The sequence below is a fragment of the Equus przewalskii genome, chromosome 18, assembly GCF_037783145.1.
Source record: "Equus przewalskii isolate Varuska chromosome 18, EquPr2, whole genome shotgun sequence".
NCBI lineage: Eukaryota > Metazoa > Chordata > Mammalia > Perissodactyla > Equidae > Equus > Equus przewalskii.
In genome coordinates this window covers 41,367,540-41,385,305 of record NC_091848.1, presented here as the reverse complement: position 1 = coordinate 41,385,305, position 17,766 = coordinate 41,367,540, and the positions used below count along the sequence as shown (strand labels likewise).

The 17,766-nt window shown below is 40.1% G+C and overlaps 1 protein-coding gene across 13 annotated transcripts in view; it reads right to left on the bottom strand.

The window, feature by feature from the left end:
* IGSF11 (immunoglobulin superfamily member 11) overlaps positions 1–17,766 on the bottom strand; it is a 176,064-nt gene that overhangs the window by 112,847 nt on the left and 45,451 nt on the right. Inside the window, exon 1 of one of the 13 annotated variants that reach the window (XM_070583850.1) lies at positions 9,316–9,644. The exons of 10 other annotated variants lie outside the window; for them this stretch is intronic. In XM_070583850.1, the coding sequence (XP_070439951.1) occupies positions 9,316–9,367 (52 nt within the window). In that variant the 5' untranslated portion in view covers positions 9,368–9,644. Of the gene's footprint in view, positions 1–9,315; positions 9,645–17,766 lie in introns of those variants that run through there. 2 more of the 13 variants (XM_070583849.1, XM_070583860.1) reach the window with 2 other exon arrangements.

Sequence of the window (17,766 nt, the reverse complement as noted above, 5' to 3'; positions counted from 1 at the left end):
CACATCAACACAAATTATGGTTAATCTATTGATAAAGGAAGACTTTTAACCTTCAGTTACAAAAAGTCAATCACTCTCAAGAGAGAAAAATTAAATCTAGACTGATGTCAGACTTCACCACAGCAACAGTCCATGCCAGAAGATATGGAGCAACTTCTAAAAATTCTAGGAAAAATATTTTCACTCAATAACATACGTAGACAATTCCCCTTCAATTTGGATGGAAATAGGCAAATACTGAAAAAATGAACTAATTCAGGGAATAAAGTAAGCACTAAAACAATTCTAAGTGATAGAAACCTACCTAGATTTATCAAGAAATAAGTCACAGGGGCCAGCCCAGGGGCCGAGTCGTTAAGTTCGTGCGCTCTGCTTAGGTGGCCCAGGGTATGGCCAGTTCAGATCCTGGGCACGGACCTAGCACCGCTCATCAAGCCATGCTGAGGCAGCGTCCCACACAGCACAACCAGAGACACTCACAACTAGAATATACAACTACGTACTGGGGGGCTTTGAGGAGAAGAAGAAAAAGAAGAAAAAAAAAGATTGGCAACATACGTCAGCTCAGGTGCCAATCTTCAAAAGAAATAAAAAATAAAAATAAATCATAATCACCAAACGTTAAAATGGATAAATCTGGGTGGTGTGGTTTAGAATACTATGTTGAAATATTATTTTCTCCTGCTTTATATTGTTTGAGTTTACTTAAAATAAATATGGATCATTTTCATAAAAATCATGCAGTCTGTACTTTTCAAGCACAAATAGTATGATTCCATTTAGGTAAAATTTTTCAACAGTCAAAATTAATGTATAGTTACAGAAATTAATTAACATTTGACTGAGTCCAAGAGTTGAGGAGTTAACTGCAAAGGCACATGGGGGAACTTTTTCATGAGGGAAATTTCTACATCTTGACTGTGTTCATGTTTCTACAGGTCCATAAATTTATCAAAACTCATATAACATAATACTGAAAATAGGAGCATCTTATAATTAAATTATACTTCATTAAAACAAAGTGCAATATGAGTAATTCATGAAAAACAATCTGGTGGCATGGTGATTGTTAGTCACATATAAATACACACACACACACACACACACACACACACATACTTTCTACCTAGCAGCTATGATTATTTTCCTACTAAATGCAATCAGACAATAAAATTTAGGTAAAGAGGGTAAACAAAAGCTCCAAAAAATTTAAGTGACTGGTCCTCTGTGAGATCCATAAAGATCTTCATAAAAGAAAATAAAAATACATGTACATGCAGGCTTTGTTTATGATTAGAAAAAGGTCTGGAACAATGCACAGCAAAACCAGAGAATTCGGTGGGTGGAGGTTCGGGTATGAGTCAGTTCTCAAAGACTTCCAAATGGTTTGAATTTTTATGCCTAGGATATGTTACGTTTGTAATTTTAAAAGAATTATAATACAAAAATAGAGAATTTTAAATGAGTTTGTTATTTATTTTTCAATAGTACATGCATACTCCATTCAATTCCGTCCCACATGGTATGGAGTAATTGTGTGGCTATTTGTCTCTAAAACAATTTTCAAAAAAAAAGAATCTAACATTCCACTAAGTACACCAGACCCGTGAGGGTCTCCAAGACCCTTTCAGAAAATTGTGAGGTAAAACCTACTTTCTTAATAAGGGTCAAATGCTCTCTGCATTTCTGCCCGTGTTGACGTTTGCGCTGATGGGGCAGAGCAGTGCTGGGTGAAACTTGTCGCCTTACACAAGTCAAGGCACTGGCGCTCAACCCTATTCAGTCACTGTAGTGCTCACTGTCACGCACTCAGTCAAGAAAGAAAACCCAGTTTCACTAAAGAATGTCTTTGATGAAACAATACCAGTCATTTTATTAAATCTTGACCTTTTACAATATTCTGGGCAACAAAATGGGTAGGATGAAACAGAAGCCACTGATGCTGCATACCAGAGCAAAATGGTTGTCCCAAGGAAAAGCAACTGTTTGAGCTCAAAGCTGAGTGAACTAGTGGCCTTCTTCATGGATCGGCATTTTTACTTGAAAGAACAACTCACAGACACACTACAGTTATTCATACTTAGGTAATTGGCAGATGTGTTCTCAAAATTGAACAAAATAAGACTACAAAATCGAACAAAATAAGTTATTTCAGGGGAAATAACTGACAGCTATTTGTTGCCAATGATAAATTTGGAGGAAATATTAAAATTTTGGAAAACTTGTATCTGCCATCGTGAGTTTAGCATCTTCTCAATCCTTAAAGACTGTTCTGATGAAATCAATGGTGATATTAACAAATGTGGGGTTCTTTATATTATAAAATTTGATACATATGAACATTTGTAAGATCTCCATCAGTGAACCAATATTTTCCAAATTATCACTGTATAATGTTACCAATAAATCATGCATGAATAAGAGATCCATTCAATTTTCAAGATAAACCAATGGATTTTAATATAGCAGAGTAAGCAACGTTTATCCACATGGTTTCTGATTCTGCATCGCAACCACTTTAAGAAACTACCGAGTTTTGATGGGATATCAAAGAAGAATATCCAAAATTATTTGAAAATGCTATCAAAATACTCTTTCCTCTTCCAACTACAAATCTAAGACCAGATATTCTTCATATGTTTCAACCAAATCAAGACAACACATCATCATAAACTGGATGCAGAAGCAGACAAGGAAATCCAGCTGTCTTCTAATGAGCCAGACACTAAAGAGATTTCCAAAAATGTAAAACAGCACCACTCTCCTCGTTAATAATTTTTGGTTTTGGAAAAAATTCTTACTTGTCACAAAAATATATTACTTATGTCAACATATAATGTATTTATTATTTTTTTAAATTGATATTTTTAAACTTTCTCATTTTTAACTTCTAATATGGCAAATATCGGTAGACATGTCCACATAAACAAGAGCTTTTTGTGATTCTCAATAATCTTTAAGCCCCTAGCAATCTTTAAGGCCAAAAGAACCTCTGTACTACACTGTTAACACATTCTTCACATGTTCTGCATACTGTCTTCAGTCTTGGCCAACAGGTGCTGGAAAGGTAACCTGGATTTACACACAGGCAAGGCTCACAACCGGACTGCACTACAAGCCTAAAATGCCAGCCTGATTTGAATGGGTTCTGCAACAAGTGGTGTTTGCTACACTTCAGCCTCTCTTTTTGCCACCTATTTTGTGTCCTGGCAAGTGACCTTGAACCATGGTGGGTAACAGAAGTCATATAACTCTGGTTATATAACCAGGGCTGGACCTGGTCCAAAGAAACAAAGATTAGGTATTACGATCAATGTTTGGTGTTACTTAAGGCATCTCTGAGCACATGGGTGAGGATGTGGCTATAGTTAGTAGCAGACTTCTGACATTTTGAGAGAGATAAACATCACGGCTGACTGAGAGGACGCTCCATAAGGGAATGAATCATAGCTGGAAGAGACTATGGCTGGAAATACACAGACTTCGGGAAAAACGAAGGGGAAGGGAGGGGAGGGCACCTGACAGTCTCCACAGAAGAAGTTACAATACCTGCACGTGCGGCTGATTCAGTTAATGCTCCTATTTCTAAAAAAGCAACTCCAGAACTTTATACACAATGTGGGGAAGGGGAAGTTGAGCTTAGACTATACAAGGTGTTATTTTAATTATCTCTGCTCTTGGCATACCAGTTCCAAGATACAGGCCCTCAGGTCTAAGAATGCCAGACATGGATGTGGCAATCTTCAAGGTTCTAAATAAATTCCCAAAAATCCAACACCATTCTTTATTGCACAAAGCAAAACCTTCAGAAATTCCTTAGGAAAATATGATTCAAAATGGAGAACTTCAAAGTTTTAGGATTAAAGATAAGCCAAGAATCAATTTTGAAAGGTCTATAAGTATTACATTTTTAAATAAACCTCCAAAGTCATGAAATTTGAAAAGACTATGAAAATAGATCTCTGTCACCTCTCTTTCACAAAATATAAACTAAAGTTTAAAGATCAATGATGCTGACACAGTCACACCAAATCACTATTTTTTTTTTTTCTTGGCTCAGGAAGATTCCCCCTGAGCTAACATCCATGCCAACCTTCCTCTATTTTTTAGTATGTGGGCTGCCAGCACAGCATGGCTGCTAACAGAGCAGTATGGGTCCACACCCAGAAGCAAACTGGGGCCGCCAAAGCAGAGCACGCTGAACTTAAACCACGAGGCCACCAGGGCTGGCCCTAAAGAAAATTTTAACAAAAATTCTCTTTTTCTTTAAAAGAGAGAAAAACATTCTTTTCACGTACTCTAAGCACACGGGATTACCACTTATATTAGTATCGCTCCCTCATTCATTCAGGATTACCTACCATGTACTCACTATGTACTGGGCATGGTACCATAGTCTTTTAGGGAAAATACACATACATACATATATATATATATAGACACAGAGAGAAAATGATATCATAAAGTTAACTTCATGGGACAAAGGGAAAATATTAGCATGGAACTATGTCCACATTCTCACATAGCCCCACCAACGCCCAGCTTCTAAGGCAATTTCTGGGTCTGCCTGCTTGGCCCTAGGGTTTTTATATGAACCCTCAAAACAGGCAGACCTAAATCTTTTGGAAAAGCCATGAATGGCTAGATTTATCTTAAAAGAACCTGATGCTACTAGCAGAAGAACATAACATCCTCCAAAATGGAAGAAGAGAATGAGGAGGAAAGAGGACAGCAAAGAATCACATTACTGAGAATACGGGAGTGAGAGAACAGAGATTTTCCACGAGCAACTGCTGTGAACAGGGAGACTGCGGGCAAAGGTGGGTCAAGGGGTTCTCGACAGTCATTTAAGTTTCCTCTGGTGTGATCTTCAACAGACTCTGGTAAAAACTTAAATTTCTCTCCAAATTTTTAAAATATTGGATGAATGAGTCTTTTCAGACTGGACGTACAAGCAGCCCCATTACATTAGAGTTACACTCACAATGTCACATTGTGTTATTACATAGTTGTGACCCTTGGTGAAAAACCAGCATTGAATTTCAAATCCTACAAACTATTACACTCTGACCTTCTATCCCAACCCTAAATCCTGATCCACTATGATTCATTGCCACTGACGTTAGTCTAACTCTCTGAAGATTCTTCCAAAGAACTCTACGTGGTACAAGAATTTCCTGAACTCAGTGCCTCTGGCTTCTCCACTTCTTTCCCGGCAATGCTCCTATAAAAGCGTGCCTCTAACCCTGTCAGTGTGTTCACCCTCTCAAGACCAAAATGCTTAACGAAGAGAGACCAGTAAGTAGACTTCTGGGATTTTTTTATTGCATAGACGTTTTGTTCACATTGGAAAATTTGTATTGGTTTAACCCTATTCTAGAAACAGAAAATTTTTAGTGATACTTATTACAATGTGATCTTCCTGTCAAATATGAGTGAGGCAGAGCCACACCATACAGCACCTCTGTAGCATCCGACAACGGTGAAGATGAACTGGTATCAGATCAACGGCTGAGTCTATTATCTGTGAAATTAGCAAACAGATTTCTCTCTGTGACTGACTTCACATTTCTACAACTTTAAAACTATCACAAATGCAAACTACTACTAACAATCTGTTAGGCGACAGGAAAGCAGGTACAGAGGAAATCGATTACCCAAACTTTAACAAAATGAAAAAAATCCTTCCACAGTTTAGTAAGATCAGCTTAACTAATAAGTAAACTAATTAACTTTCCACTTGAAGACCAAATGCAGCTCAAATCAGATGGTGTTTTGAACACCACCCAAGAGCTGACAACCTCCCTGATACCAGTTACTCTCAAATAATGATCAAGGCAGGATTTCCGAGCCTCCAGATGGTCTGAGGGCTGCCCTCAAACTCAAGGGTGAGACGTGTGAGTGCCAGGCAGCCTCGTCAAACAGAGGAGGGGACTTGAAGTGACTGGACCACCAGAAACCCAGCAATCCTCCCTCAAACTGCCTAAAATGGTAGAAATAAATCCGTATCACTGGTGCAGATAACAATAGATTCGGAATCCCTATTCTAAAGAAACTAGTTATAGAGGAGAATTTTAGTGGGAATGCCACAATTTTCCCAACTCCCTCCCAATTCTGCTTGTACCTCCCATCCCTTGTTCCGTATAACTCACTGCAAGTGAAGAATCTTGTGTACCAGCCACCACCTTGTTCGACACTAAATCACACGGCTGAAGTATGAAGATTCAAATGAGACTTTTCATTATAAATGCTTCCACTATCAAAGTGTGAAAACACATTTGAAAATGTGCCACATACTGTTACTGGGGGAAAGTCTACCCAGTGCATCATGACCCCAGGTCTGACAACAGTTCTAAGTCTAACATTTTAGAGGCACTTGGTGATTTAATATTTAAATTGCCTTCTGAATAGTCCATGTTGAATATACAGTGTAGGAAGCTTAATTTCTCTAAAATTCCCATCCAGTGGCTGACACCCCTCCTCTGGGTCAAACTACAGATTTTTTACTAAAAAGTGAATCCTTCCAAAAGAGCTGCATAATTAAAGTTAGAGATAAGAAATTGAAGTTTACAATAAATTTTTCATAATGCTAACACTGAGGCTCATAAGTCTTTTCATTTTCATTTCATTTGATGTGGTCTTTTCTTTCTTTTCTATTTTCTCAGATTCCAAAAAGTTATCTGCTATTTCAAGGAATCACAAGTAGTACAAGAAACACTTTAGATATATTTAACCCATTGGTAGAATTATATAAAAGTCAACTTTTCCATTCAAATTCCCTTTGAAGAGATTTAAAGAAAAATAAAAACAGAAATTTCTTGACATCCATTTTCTTTCGAAAATTGGAGACTCAATTTCCACCTTTGGTGCATTATCCCATTGTAGTGGCTCCTGCTACAATGATTATCTATCTAGCATCCATTTCCCTTCTCCTCCTTCATAATAGAAACAACTTTGTTCAGATATCCAGCCCTCCCCCTCATTCCACACTGGAAGTCCAAGGGATGGGCCCTAATTCACTCAAACCATCTTGGCTATTGTCTGGTTCGAGAACTTAATGTCATCAGGATGTGGTATTCTCCCCCAGATGGTTATGCTAGGCACAGGCAGGCACTCAATACCTGTTCACCCTCTCTCCCCTCCCCATCTTAAGGAAACCGAACAGTGGCCTTTCCATGGCCTACTAAATAAATCCCAAAGTGAGCATCCAAGGCTTTCACTATCTTTTTACGACCTTTCTAGCCCTTTCTCCTGTGCACACATCTCCTGCTCTAGCAAGCCAGAACCTTGACCTTTCAAAAACATGCCCCTGCACTTTCCACTTCATATCTTTCGTCCAGGCTGTTCCTTTAGCTTGGAAAACCCAACCACTGCCATCTCAGCCAATTCAAATTCTACTCAAAGCAGAGGAGATCAAAAGTAAACTTTTCCAGGAAGTCTTCCTTGATGTCACCATTAATAAACAGCACTCATCATATATTCCTTGTATCAAAAATTGCTTGTCCATGCTTCCAGCCTGACTGCAAACTCCTTCTTTAAGGGCTGTGGACATACTCTTGTGCATCTTTGTCTTCCACCATCACCCCTCCCCACCAGACACCCAGATGCAGAATGGAAGCTCAGTAAATATTTGCTGAACAAATGAACACATTTGTTCATTTTTGGAGGGTGAAAAGTGCCTCTACAGAATAGTTCAACATGAAGGCTGAAATGTCCTTGGAAGTCTTTACAAACATCCTAGGATGGCTTAGCAATAGTTCTGCTGAAGGAAAAGAAACAAATCAGATGACCTTGTAAGGCTGCTTCTGCGAATTACATTAACTCTTTAAAAGTACTGCCTAACAATTCAAAATAATAATAATTCAAATATATTCAAAATATTCAAAAATATTCAAATAATTCAATAATAATTCAAAAGCAAACTATATATAAATGTCATTTACAAAAAGAGAGTGGCATTTACTTTAACCTATGAAGATTAATCACATTATTTTTACCAAAAATTTCAGCAGTTCTTATAGTAAAATTTATAACATTTTCAGTTATGTCCAAGGTATTGTATAAAAAGCCCATTTGCTCCATCTTATTTCACACTTGAAGGAAGCAGGACAAAAATGTTGGCCCTCTCAAACCAGTAACCAGACAAAATAAATTTAGAAGCACATACTGACATCACTTAATTATTACCTACACATCATCACTAAAAATATACCTACTGAACTCCAGGAAAGTTAGCTGTAATTTTGATGATTTCCTTCACTGGCTTCTATGGAATAGGTATATGAAGTTTTGTATTCCTTTCTCCCCTACTAAATGAATTTGTACAATTTAAATTAGCTAAAATTAGGTTACTATAGGTAGGTTATCTATAGGTACATTATCAGCTCAATTAAGGTCACAAAACTATGGGAAACATACTGATATCTCCAGAAAGAACAAGGTTAACCACAATATTCCATAAACCACTGAACCTGCTTTTTAAATAAAACCCTTCAGAATAAATCTCAGCAAATCTCAACAATCAATTAAATGAGACAGAACTTGACTGCACAGGACAGTGCACTCACGAAAGAAAAGGGCACTGGATAAGATGAAAATCAGAGTTTAAATATGATGGCTATTCATAGAAAATCAAATGTAAGAAAGATTAGAGAGTAGAAAATTTTAAAATAGATTTTTTTTAAACCATTAAGAAAATTAAACATGCATTTATTCCTTTGTTCTAATATCGTTATATTCTATGTATTTTTGTAAGTCATTTCAAATCCTTTGGGGAAGAAGCTAGGGTAGAAAACGTTAAATGCTTGTTTTCGAGTATAGTGTAGCACGCTGTGCAGTTATTTTTAAAATAAAGATCACATTTATCAGTCAAACTTGCATATGCTTGTTAAACGTTATGGTAAAGCTACAATTTAAAGTTTTCTGCATTATTTTAAAGGCATCTCTAGTTTTCCTGCAGCCGCCTAGTAACGGAAATTGATTCTAAAAACTGTTTCTCACTGGACCCAGTAAGTAAGGGAGCTGATTATCTAAACAGGAGCACAGCGGGGTCAAAGTCAGGTTCGGGATCGGCGGGCCCCGAGCGGCGGGCGCAGTCCCCTCTCCGATCGGGGACACCTGAGCCGCGCGGGCGGCGGGGAAGGAGGCGCGGGCGGGCGCGCGAGCCCCGGCCCACAGCCACGATTGCGCCCCGGAGAAAGTTGGGCTCCTAGACGCGGCACAGGCGAAAAGGCTGCTGGCGGTCCCCAGACCGCTTCTCCCCGCGCCCGCCGGCCCAGCCTGGCCCAACGGCAGCGGACGGCTCGGGCTACTCACCATGCAGAGAGAGGAGCAGCAAGGGCGCCAGCGGGGAGCCCCGAGAAGTCATCCCGGGGCCGCAGGGAGCGCGCCCGCCGCCCGCCCGGCTCCTCGTCGCGGCCGCGGAGGCGCGGGCCGGGCTCTCGGCGCTCTCGGGGCAGCCCGGTCCTCGCAGACCCGCCGGGGCTGGGACCGTGGGACGCGCAGACCCGGCAAGTGCGGCTCCCGCGGCGTCCCGCTCTGCGGAGGCCGAGCTGCCACCAGGCGCGTCCCGGGCTCGCCGGCCTCGCCCCGCAGCGCCCCGGCCACCGCGCGCTGCCCCCGGCCCCGCCGGCCCCCCGCGCCGCCCGGGGAGCCACTCCCCCAACTCTCGCCCTGCTCCTCGGGCGGCAGCCCGGCTCGGCTCGGCTCCGCGCCGCCCCCTCGGCCCGCTCGGTCTCCCCGGCAACCGCGGCTCCAGCGCGACGCCTGGCGGCCCGCCCGCGGAGGGAGCGCGGCGCGCAGCTGGCGCGGCCCGGCCACCTGTGCGCGGGGCCCCGGCGAGCGCCGGAAAGGGGCGGCCGGCCTGCTCGCCGCCCGGGGCCCCTCGGGGCCTCAACACTCCCGGGGCAGGAGGTGTCAGTCCCCATCCCCACCCGGCTCTAGGAGGGACTTTGCCACTTCCTTCCTCAGAACCAGCAACATTGTTTTCCGTTGCAGTTTCCAGATGATTTCTATTTGGCCATTTCACTTTCAGTCTTCTCTTCTGTAATCTAAATAATCTGAAAGAACCTGAGTCTGACAAAATTCATAATCAACGAGCCTTGTTCTATTCTATAGCTTCTTTCTTTCCTTCTTTTTTCTGACTACTCTTTCTTCCTTCAAAAGAGCGTAGGGGCGTACCACGCTCCTCACTCCCGGGTCCTATCAATGAGACGACTCCCTCTCTTGCTCCGTTAGTAAAACTTACGTCAACTTCTAACTTTTAAATTTTCCTGTTTTAAATGTTATCGCTTTCTTCAAGTAATTTCAAGTATTTGTTAACTAGTGAGGAGGTGATTTTATTGTGATGGTTGTTATTTTGGTTGGGTTTTTTTGTTTCTTCTTTGGTTGGGTGTGAAGAGGGAACTTCGTGGCATCTGAAATTATTTTACTTAAATATCTACCTGCATCTCTTATAAAACCTAATCATCTTTTTTTTTCCATTGAGGTTGCTGGTTCCTTACTGCCCACAGTCACTCTCTGCTTCAGCCTCCAACCTGAGCCTTCGAAATTTGAGAACATGTCTGCCCAGGGAATGTCAGACCATTCTGGTCAATTTCTACAGTAGCACACTGAGGCCATTCAGAAATTCTTAGCCCCATCTGGCAGATACAATGTGAGATACAGGCAACTCAGAAATGAAAATAGTATGCACAGGAGAAAGGCAAATAATGTAAAACAGCTATCCATTTGGACAAGGATTAAAAGATATACGTGAAAATGAAAATAGTATCAAGATGGTGGACTTATGGATGCACCTTTTATTTTTTGAAAATGTTGATGTTATAGTTTCAAGTAAAAAAACAAAGGAGAACCATTAACAAGTGTCAATCACCTTTAACAAGACTACCCTAAAAAGATATAGTTTGCTTATCAGTTAGAGATGATTCAACTTTGCTCACTATTTCCAATTTGCTAGAATCCCTTACCAGATCTCTAATGGCAAGAAAAGAATGATATGACAGTGTATAGTCTTTGCTATTCATAACAGAAAGTTAAAATTTAAACTATGATTTCATAACTGGGCTCATTCTCATTCTTTTAAACTCAAAGGGTTTTTTTTCTCTGTCCAATTCAATTCCTTACTTTGCCCTGTACAAATTCCTGCATTCTAACCAGTCCTATGCAGGGCATAAGAGTAAGTAACATAAAGCTGTCAAATGGCAGGTGCTCCTCAGAGCAGGACTTTGCTTCACTATAATCCCAGACATAAATATAGAGATAGAATATTTATTCTTTAATTAAATAAATAACCTAATAATCTAGGCTGAAAAGCCCTTATAAAGCAAGTTACCTGAAATAATTCTTAGCACATCAATTCAGCATATATTTACTGAGTATCTACACTCTGTAAGGCACTGGGTTGAAGGTTAAACATAAAGTATAAGATATGATCCCCATCCTTAAATAACTTCCAGTTGTATATGGGATGTATCTGCACATCGTGAATCAGCAGAGCAAGAGAGCTCTCCTGCCTCTGTCACCATGGTGTACTTCCGCCTTGCCCAACAGGAGCTGGCGAGTTAGAAAGAGGTCAGAGTGCACAGAGTTTGGTGGAGCCGCCCTTTTCATAGAAAAGGGAGCGTGGCTTCTGAAGGGAGAGTGGGGGCGATCAGATTTCAGGAGGCAATCTGGCTGCCCAGAAGCGTGGAGGCAGATGGTAGATGGTGGACTCGAAGGAAGCTGACGGGGAGTACGGGAAACTCCAAGTGCTGTGAACAGAGGCTTCCAAAAGGACGCTCTCAGGAAACAAAGAAAAAATGGGCTTTTTAATTCATAGAGATAATACCACTGGCATGCATTTTTGAGTAAATTTTTTATTAGTATTGATGAGTTTCACCAGCTCTTTTATCCTAATCTGCCTTATGACCACGGTAGGATTTCTTTAAATCTCTGAAGTATTCTGGGTGCTAAAGCAACAGACATCATCTTATGTTTGTATAATACTTCATAAATTTCAAAGTGCTTTCACATATATCATCTGATTTGATCTTCACAGCAACCCCACAGGGTGTAAGGCAGGGATTACTCACATATTCACATTATTCACATAGTAAGATGTCCAGTCTCAAAAAAGGATCAAGGGATGCCTCAGGGATTGCAAATACCAATGGGCAGAACTGGAACCAAGGCCTTCTGTCATTCAAGCCATAGTTTTTTCGATCACACCACAAAGTCTTTTTCTTTTATCTCTTTATAGACCAACATCTAAAGAAATTTATATAAATCATAGTGTCTTAAAGCTGGCTGTGGGGATCACTGCAGTTGCCTCCCCAACATTTCTCCCACCTTCCCCTCATTACCATCCCCACCACCACCACTTCCACCCCACCCGCAACACGAGGGGAGCTATAGTTGGTCAATCTGACCAAGGGAGTCACTGGGACATGGAACCCTAGTGAGACTCTGCTATACTGTAATAATAATATTGGCTCAAAAATATTGATGACATGGGAATACATTCAACTTATAAATATCTAAATACAGATTATTCAAATTCACATTTTAATCCTACACCAGCTTCTCTGCTCCACCCATCAAAATGCTGGATCATCTCTTCCCAGAGTTACTCTGCATTCAACAATGGAAAATTAATTATATTATTTGCTCAGGAGAAAAATAATTATGAAAGAAAAACAATGGAGGGAATTATAAGGCTTTTCAAAGCTCAATATAAATCATTTTTAATGCGATATTTGAAATTATTAATACCACCTATCCCTCTGGATTCACGTATATAATTACAGATTAATTGCATTTAAGTTTTCAAGGATGTTTGTCTATGGAATGTTTTATAAGAAAAGCACTTTTAAAGTTAGAAAATACCTTTTTGAACTTTGAGCCAGTAACTCATTCTGTAACCTTTTTAACCCAGCTGCTTAGAACCACATAGAGTCTATTGGTCCTTTCAGAAGTGAAATTTGAGAGGAGTTCTTTCCCCTTCCCCTTTGTGAAGAGGCAATAAAGGGTCTAAAATAACAATAAAGGAGTGGAGAAGATAATAGTGGAATGCTTAGAGTAATTAACAAGCCAGTAAGTGTTCACTGCATGTTAAGACGTAAGTAGACCATTTAAGATTTTAACATCCTTCTCAAATTGTGGGTCAATTTATATCTAGATATATTAACAGCCTACTTTTCTTATATCCATTTCTGCCCATTCCTCTAGTAGCTGTTGCTAATTAGGATTTACGCAAAGGTCACAGCTTCTCCATCGCCCTCACTGAAGCCTAATCCCTGCCACTGTTGTGAATATCGCCTAAGCAAAGTTTCACGCCATCTTCATCCATTTGGGGAAAAGTTGGCTCTTTTCCTTGAAATCCTTTTATTATGAACACATTTTTTTTTAGGCAAAGTTATTCTCTGAGCACAGCCCATTGTGATAAAGTGCTACTGAATGCATTTTAATGGCAAATTTAAAATGGCACCACTATGTTTTTGTGTTTTTTGAGACCTGTAACATTTTACTTGTTAAAAATGAACAGTTTCAGATTAGATCTAAATGTAACTTTTCAAAAAAACACCAAAAAGTACAGAGTAGACTATGAGTTTTCCATAGAAGTTTAATTTAAAGTGTACTTAAGACTTTCATTTCTGACAACAAAGTTGATTAGAGACCTCGACTTACAAGAAATGTCAAATTATATTTTGTTAAATCTTAGATGAATTCATAAGCTCTCAATAAAATATGAAAAAGTCAAGCCAAAAGCTAGATGAAAGAAGGACTCCTTCTATAATCTATTCTCAACACAGCATCCCAAAAGATCCTCTTGGGTAAGATCAGCTTACACCTTTGCCTGGGTCCTTCCAATGCCCTCCCATCTCACTCAGAGTGAAAGTAAAAGTCCTTTCTATAAACTACAAGGTTTGTGTTAAATTTCTATTATGCTATAAAAAATTACTACAAACTTAGTGGCATAAAACAACACAAACTTATTATCCTATAGTTCTGAGGTCAAAAATCCAAAATGGGTCTCATTGGGCTAAAATCAAGATGGCAGCAGGGCTCTGCTCCTTTCTGGAGAATCCATTTCCTTACCTTCTCCAGCTTCTAGAGTCCACCTGTTTTCCTTGGCTCATGGCCCCCTTCCTCCATCTTCAAAGCCATCAACATCAGGCCAAGTCATTCTCACATTGCCGTCTCTCTGACTGTCCTGCCTCCTTCTTACATTTAAAAAGCCTTGTGATTACAGTGAGCCCACGTGGATAATCCAGGATAATCTCCTCATCTCCAGGTCAGCTGAAGATTGACCTTAATTCCATCTGCAACCTTAATTCCCCTTTGCTGTATAAGGTAACATATTCTCAAATTCTAGGGATTAGGAAGCAGGCGTCTTTAAGCGGGGCCATTATTCTGTTTACCACAAGGCCCACCTTGATCTAGTCCATTATCTCTCTAACGGCTTCTTCCGTCCTCCCCCACTCCCACCCCACACTCACTCCGATCTTGCTACAATGACCTCCTCAATGTTCCTCCAACAAGGAGGAACATGTTTGCCTCAGGGCCACTGAAATTGTTCTTTTCCCAGAATTTTGCACAGCTCTCCTTTCAGTTCCAGTAGGTCTTTTCTCACATGTCACCTGAAGTGAGCCCTTAGCTTGACCATTCTATCCAAAATAAAAAGTTTAAAAGAGGGGCCGGCCCGGTGGCACAGCGTTTAAGTTCAAACTTTCTGCTTCTCGGTGGCCCGGGGTTCGCGGGTTCGGATCCCGGGTGCGGACATGGCACCGCCTGGCAAAAGCCATGCTGTGGCAGGCGTCCCATGTATAAAGTAGAGGAAGATGGGCATGGATGTTGGCTCGGGGCCAGTCTTCCTCAGCAAAACAAGGAGGATTGGCGGTAGTTAGCTCAGGGCTAATTGTCCTCAAAAAAAAAAAAAAGTTTAAAAGACATTTCAAAATCCCTTTCCCTGTGGTATTTTCCTCTTAGCAACCCATCACTAACATACTGTGTATTTTACTTAATATCTTGTTTGTCTATTGTCTGCTTCACCCAATGGAACCAAGGAGGACAGGGATTTTGATCTGTTTTATTTACTGCTGAAATCTCAGTGCCTTCGACAGTGCTTGTCATACAGTAGACACTGAATCAACATTTTGAATAGATGAATCAGTAAATAAAGCAAAATTTCACAAGATTGAAATCAGTCAGAACACATTCTCTGATCATGATATTAAGCTAGATACCAATAACAAGATAAATATACACACCTACACACACATTTGGATATCAAGAGAGGCACCTCTAAATAATTCAAAATCCAAGAGGAAATCATAAAGGAAACTAAGAAGTATTTAGAAGAAAACAATAATAAAAATATTTTACATCAAAATCTGTGAAATGCAACTGGAATATATACTTGGAGGGAAACTTAAAGCCTTAAATGCTTATATTTAAAAAAATAAAAGCTAAACACAAATGAATTAAGATAAAGTTTAAGAAATTTGACAAAGAAAATAAAATAAGTCCAAAGAAAGTAGAAGGAATAAGATAACAAACAGGTAAAATTAATAAAGTATTAAACAAACATATAATAGAGAGAAGATCAACATAGCCAAAAGTTAGTACCTTGAAAATTTTCATTAAATTAACCAAACTCTGGTGAAAATAATCAAAATTAAAAATGAGAGGAGCCGGCCCCTTGGCCGAGTGGCTAAGTTCGCGCACTGCACTTCAGCAGCCCAGGGTTTCACTGGTTCGGATCCTGGGCACCAACTGAGCGCTGCTGATCAAGCCATGCTGAGGTGGCGTCCCACATAGCACAACCAGAAGAACCTACAACTAGAATATACAGCTATGTACTGGGGAGCTTTGGGGAGAAGAAGAAGAAGGAAAAAAAATGGCAGAGAGCTCTCAAATAATATCAGAATAAAAAAGGAGACATCACTTACAGATGCTGAAGACATTAAAAAAGTAAGGAGCATAGTGAACAATTTTATGCCAATAAGTTGAAAACTTGGAAGACATGGACAAAGTCCTAGAAAAATATAACTTACAAACGCTTGCTCAAAAATAAACAGAAAACCCAGATAGTCCCATACAAGTAAGTTAATTGAAGCAATAGTTTAAAATCTTCCTACAAATAAAACTTCAGATCCAGACAATTTTATCAGCAATTTTTACCAAATGTTCAGAAAATTAAAAATTCCAGTCTTTTGCCAACTATTTAAGAATACTGAAAAAGAGGAAATGCTCAACTCATTGTACGATGCTAGCATTATATTGAATACCAAATATTGACAAAGATAATGGGAGAAAGGAAAATAGGCCAATTTTCATCATCTAGAGAAATGCAAACGAACACTAGCAAACCAAATCCAGTGATATCTAAAAAGGATAATGCATCACACCAACTGGATTTATTTCAGAAATGTAAGATTGGTTTAACATCTGAAAATTAATCTTATTCACCAAATTAAGAGATTAAAGGAGGGGCCGGCTCCGTGGCCAAGTGGTTAAGTTCGAGCACTCTGCTGTGGCGGCCCAGGGTTCAAATCCTGGGCGCGGACATGGCACCGCTCATCAGGCCACGTTGAGGTGGCATCCCACATCCCACAACTGGAAGGACCTGCAACTAAGATATACAACTATGTACTTGGGGGGGGGGGGGGGACCGGGGTTTGGGTAGATAAAGCAGGAAAAAAAAAAAGGTTGGCAACAGTTGTTAGCTCAGGTGCCAATCTTTAAAAAAAAAAAAAAGAAGAGAAGACAAGGCTTTGAGAAAACTGATTGTCACTGTTGGAGAACAGTAAAAGCAGCATGAAGAACTATGAGGTAGGTGACTACTTTTAATGGCACTATACTGCTTAAAGAAAGAAGATAATGTGCTTAAATCCCTGAATTCTGGGCATAAGGCCTAGACTGAAACTCAGGTACTTTCAAAGAGTGTGCAAAAAGAACGTCATCTCTCAAAGATTCAGCGTTGAAATAGCTGTGGCCTCAAACTCAGTTTCAGAAATAAGGTCTGTAGCCTCTATGCCTTATTCTTTGCTTGTCATTTATATATTTAAATTTTCAACTAACTTTCTATTTCTTTCCTTTTCCTTTACCCCACTAGTTTATTTAGGGTGTGATGGTGGCAGGTAACTTTACCGGTAATCCACAGACTGAAGAATGTCAAGACACGAGAATATCAAGTAGAAGAATGGATATCACCTTTGGACTTAAATCTGGAAACCATAAGTAATAATAGACTTCAGTTGTCTCCTAATGTAGAAGAATTGAGCGGTTTTTCAGTTGTAAGAAAGATATATACATTATGTATTTTTTAAGTATAAATATAAGGAAAAAAGTATTGGTGGATGTTAGTCATCCAAAGGGCTTGACTGAGGAATTTTTTGATTGCTAAACCTGTTTTTGACTGCTAAGCACCAAGACCCTCTTCCAATGTTCAGAGAATTCCCCAAAGTTTGATTCTCAAAGGGAAGCAGAGTCCACCTTCCACTGCAGGTGCCCAAAGGGCTTCCTCACCTCCTAGCAACCAGAGTGCTGTCACATAACACAAGGCTTAGCCAGCTGGACAGGCTCACCTCTGCACTGTAAGTCTTGAGCAGGCATCACAAAAACGCAGGAATAAGGAAGGGATAAGGGACCAGGAAATGACAAAATATAAGAATAAGGAAGGAATGAGGAAGAATTCATTCCACTGTCCACTGACCAGAGGCAGTTGTGGTGATGGTGTCGGGTGTGGCTTCCAGTACCTGGTGCCAGCAGTGGTGGTGGTGAGCT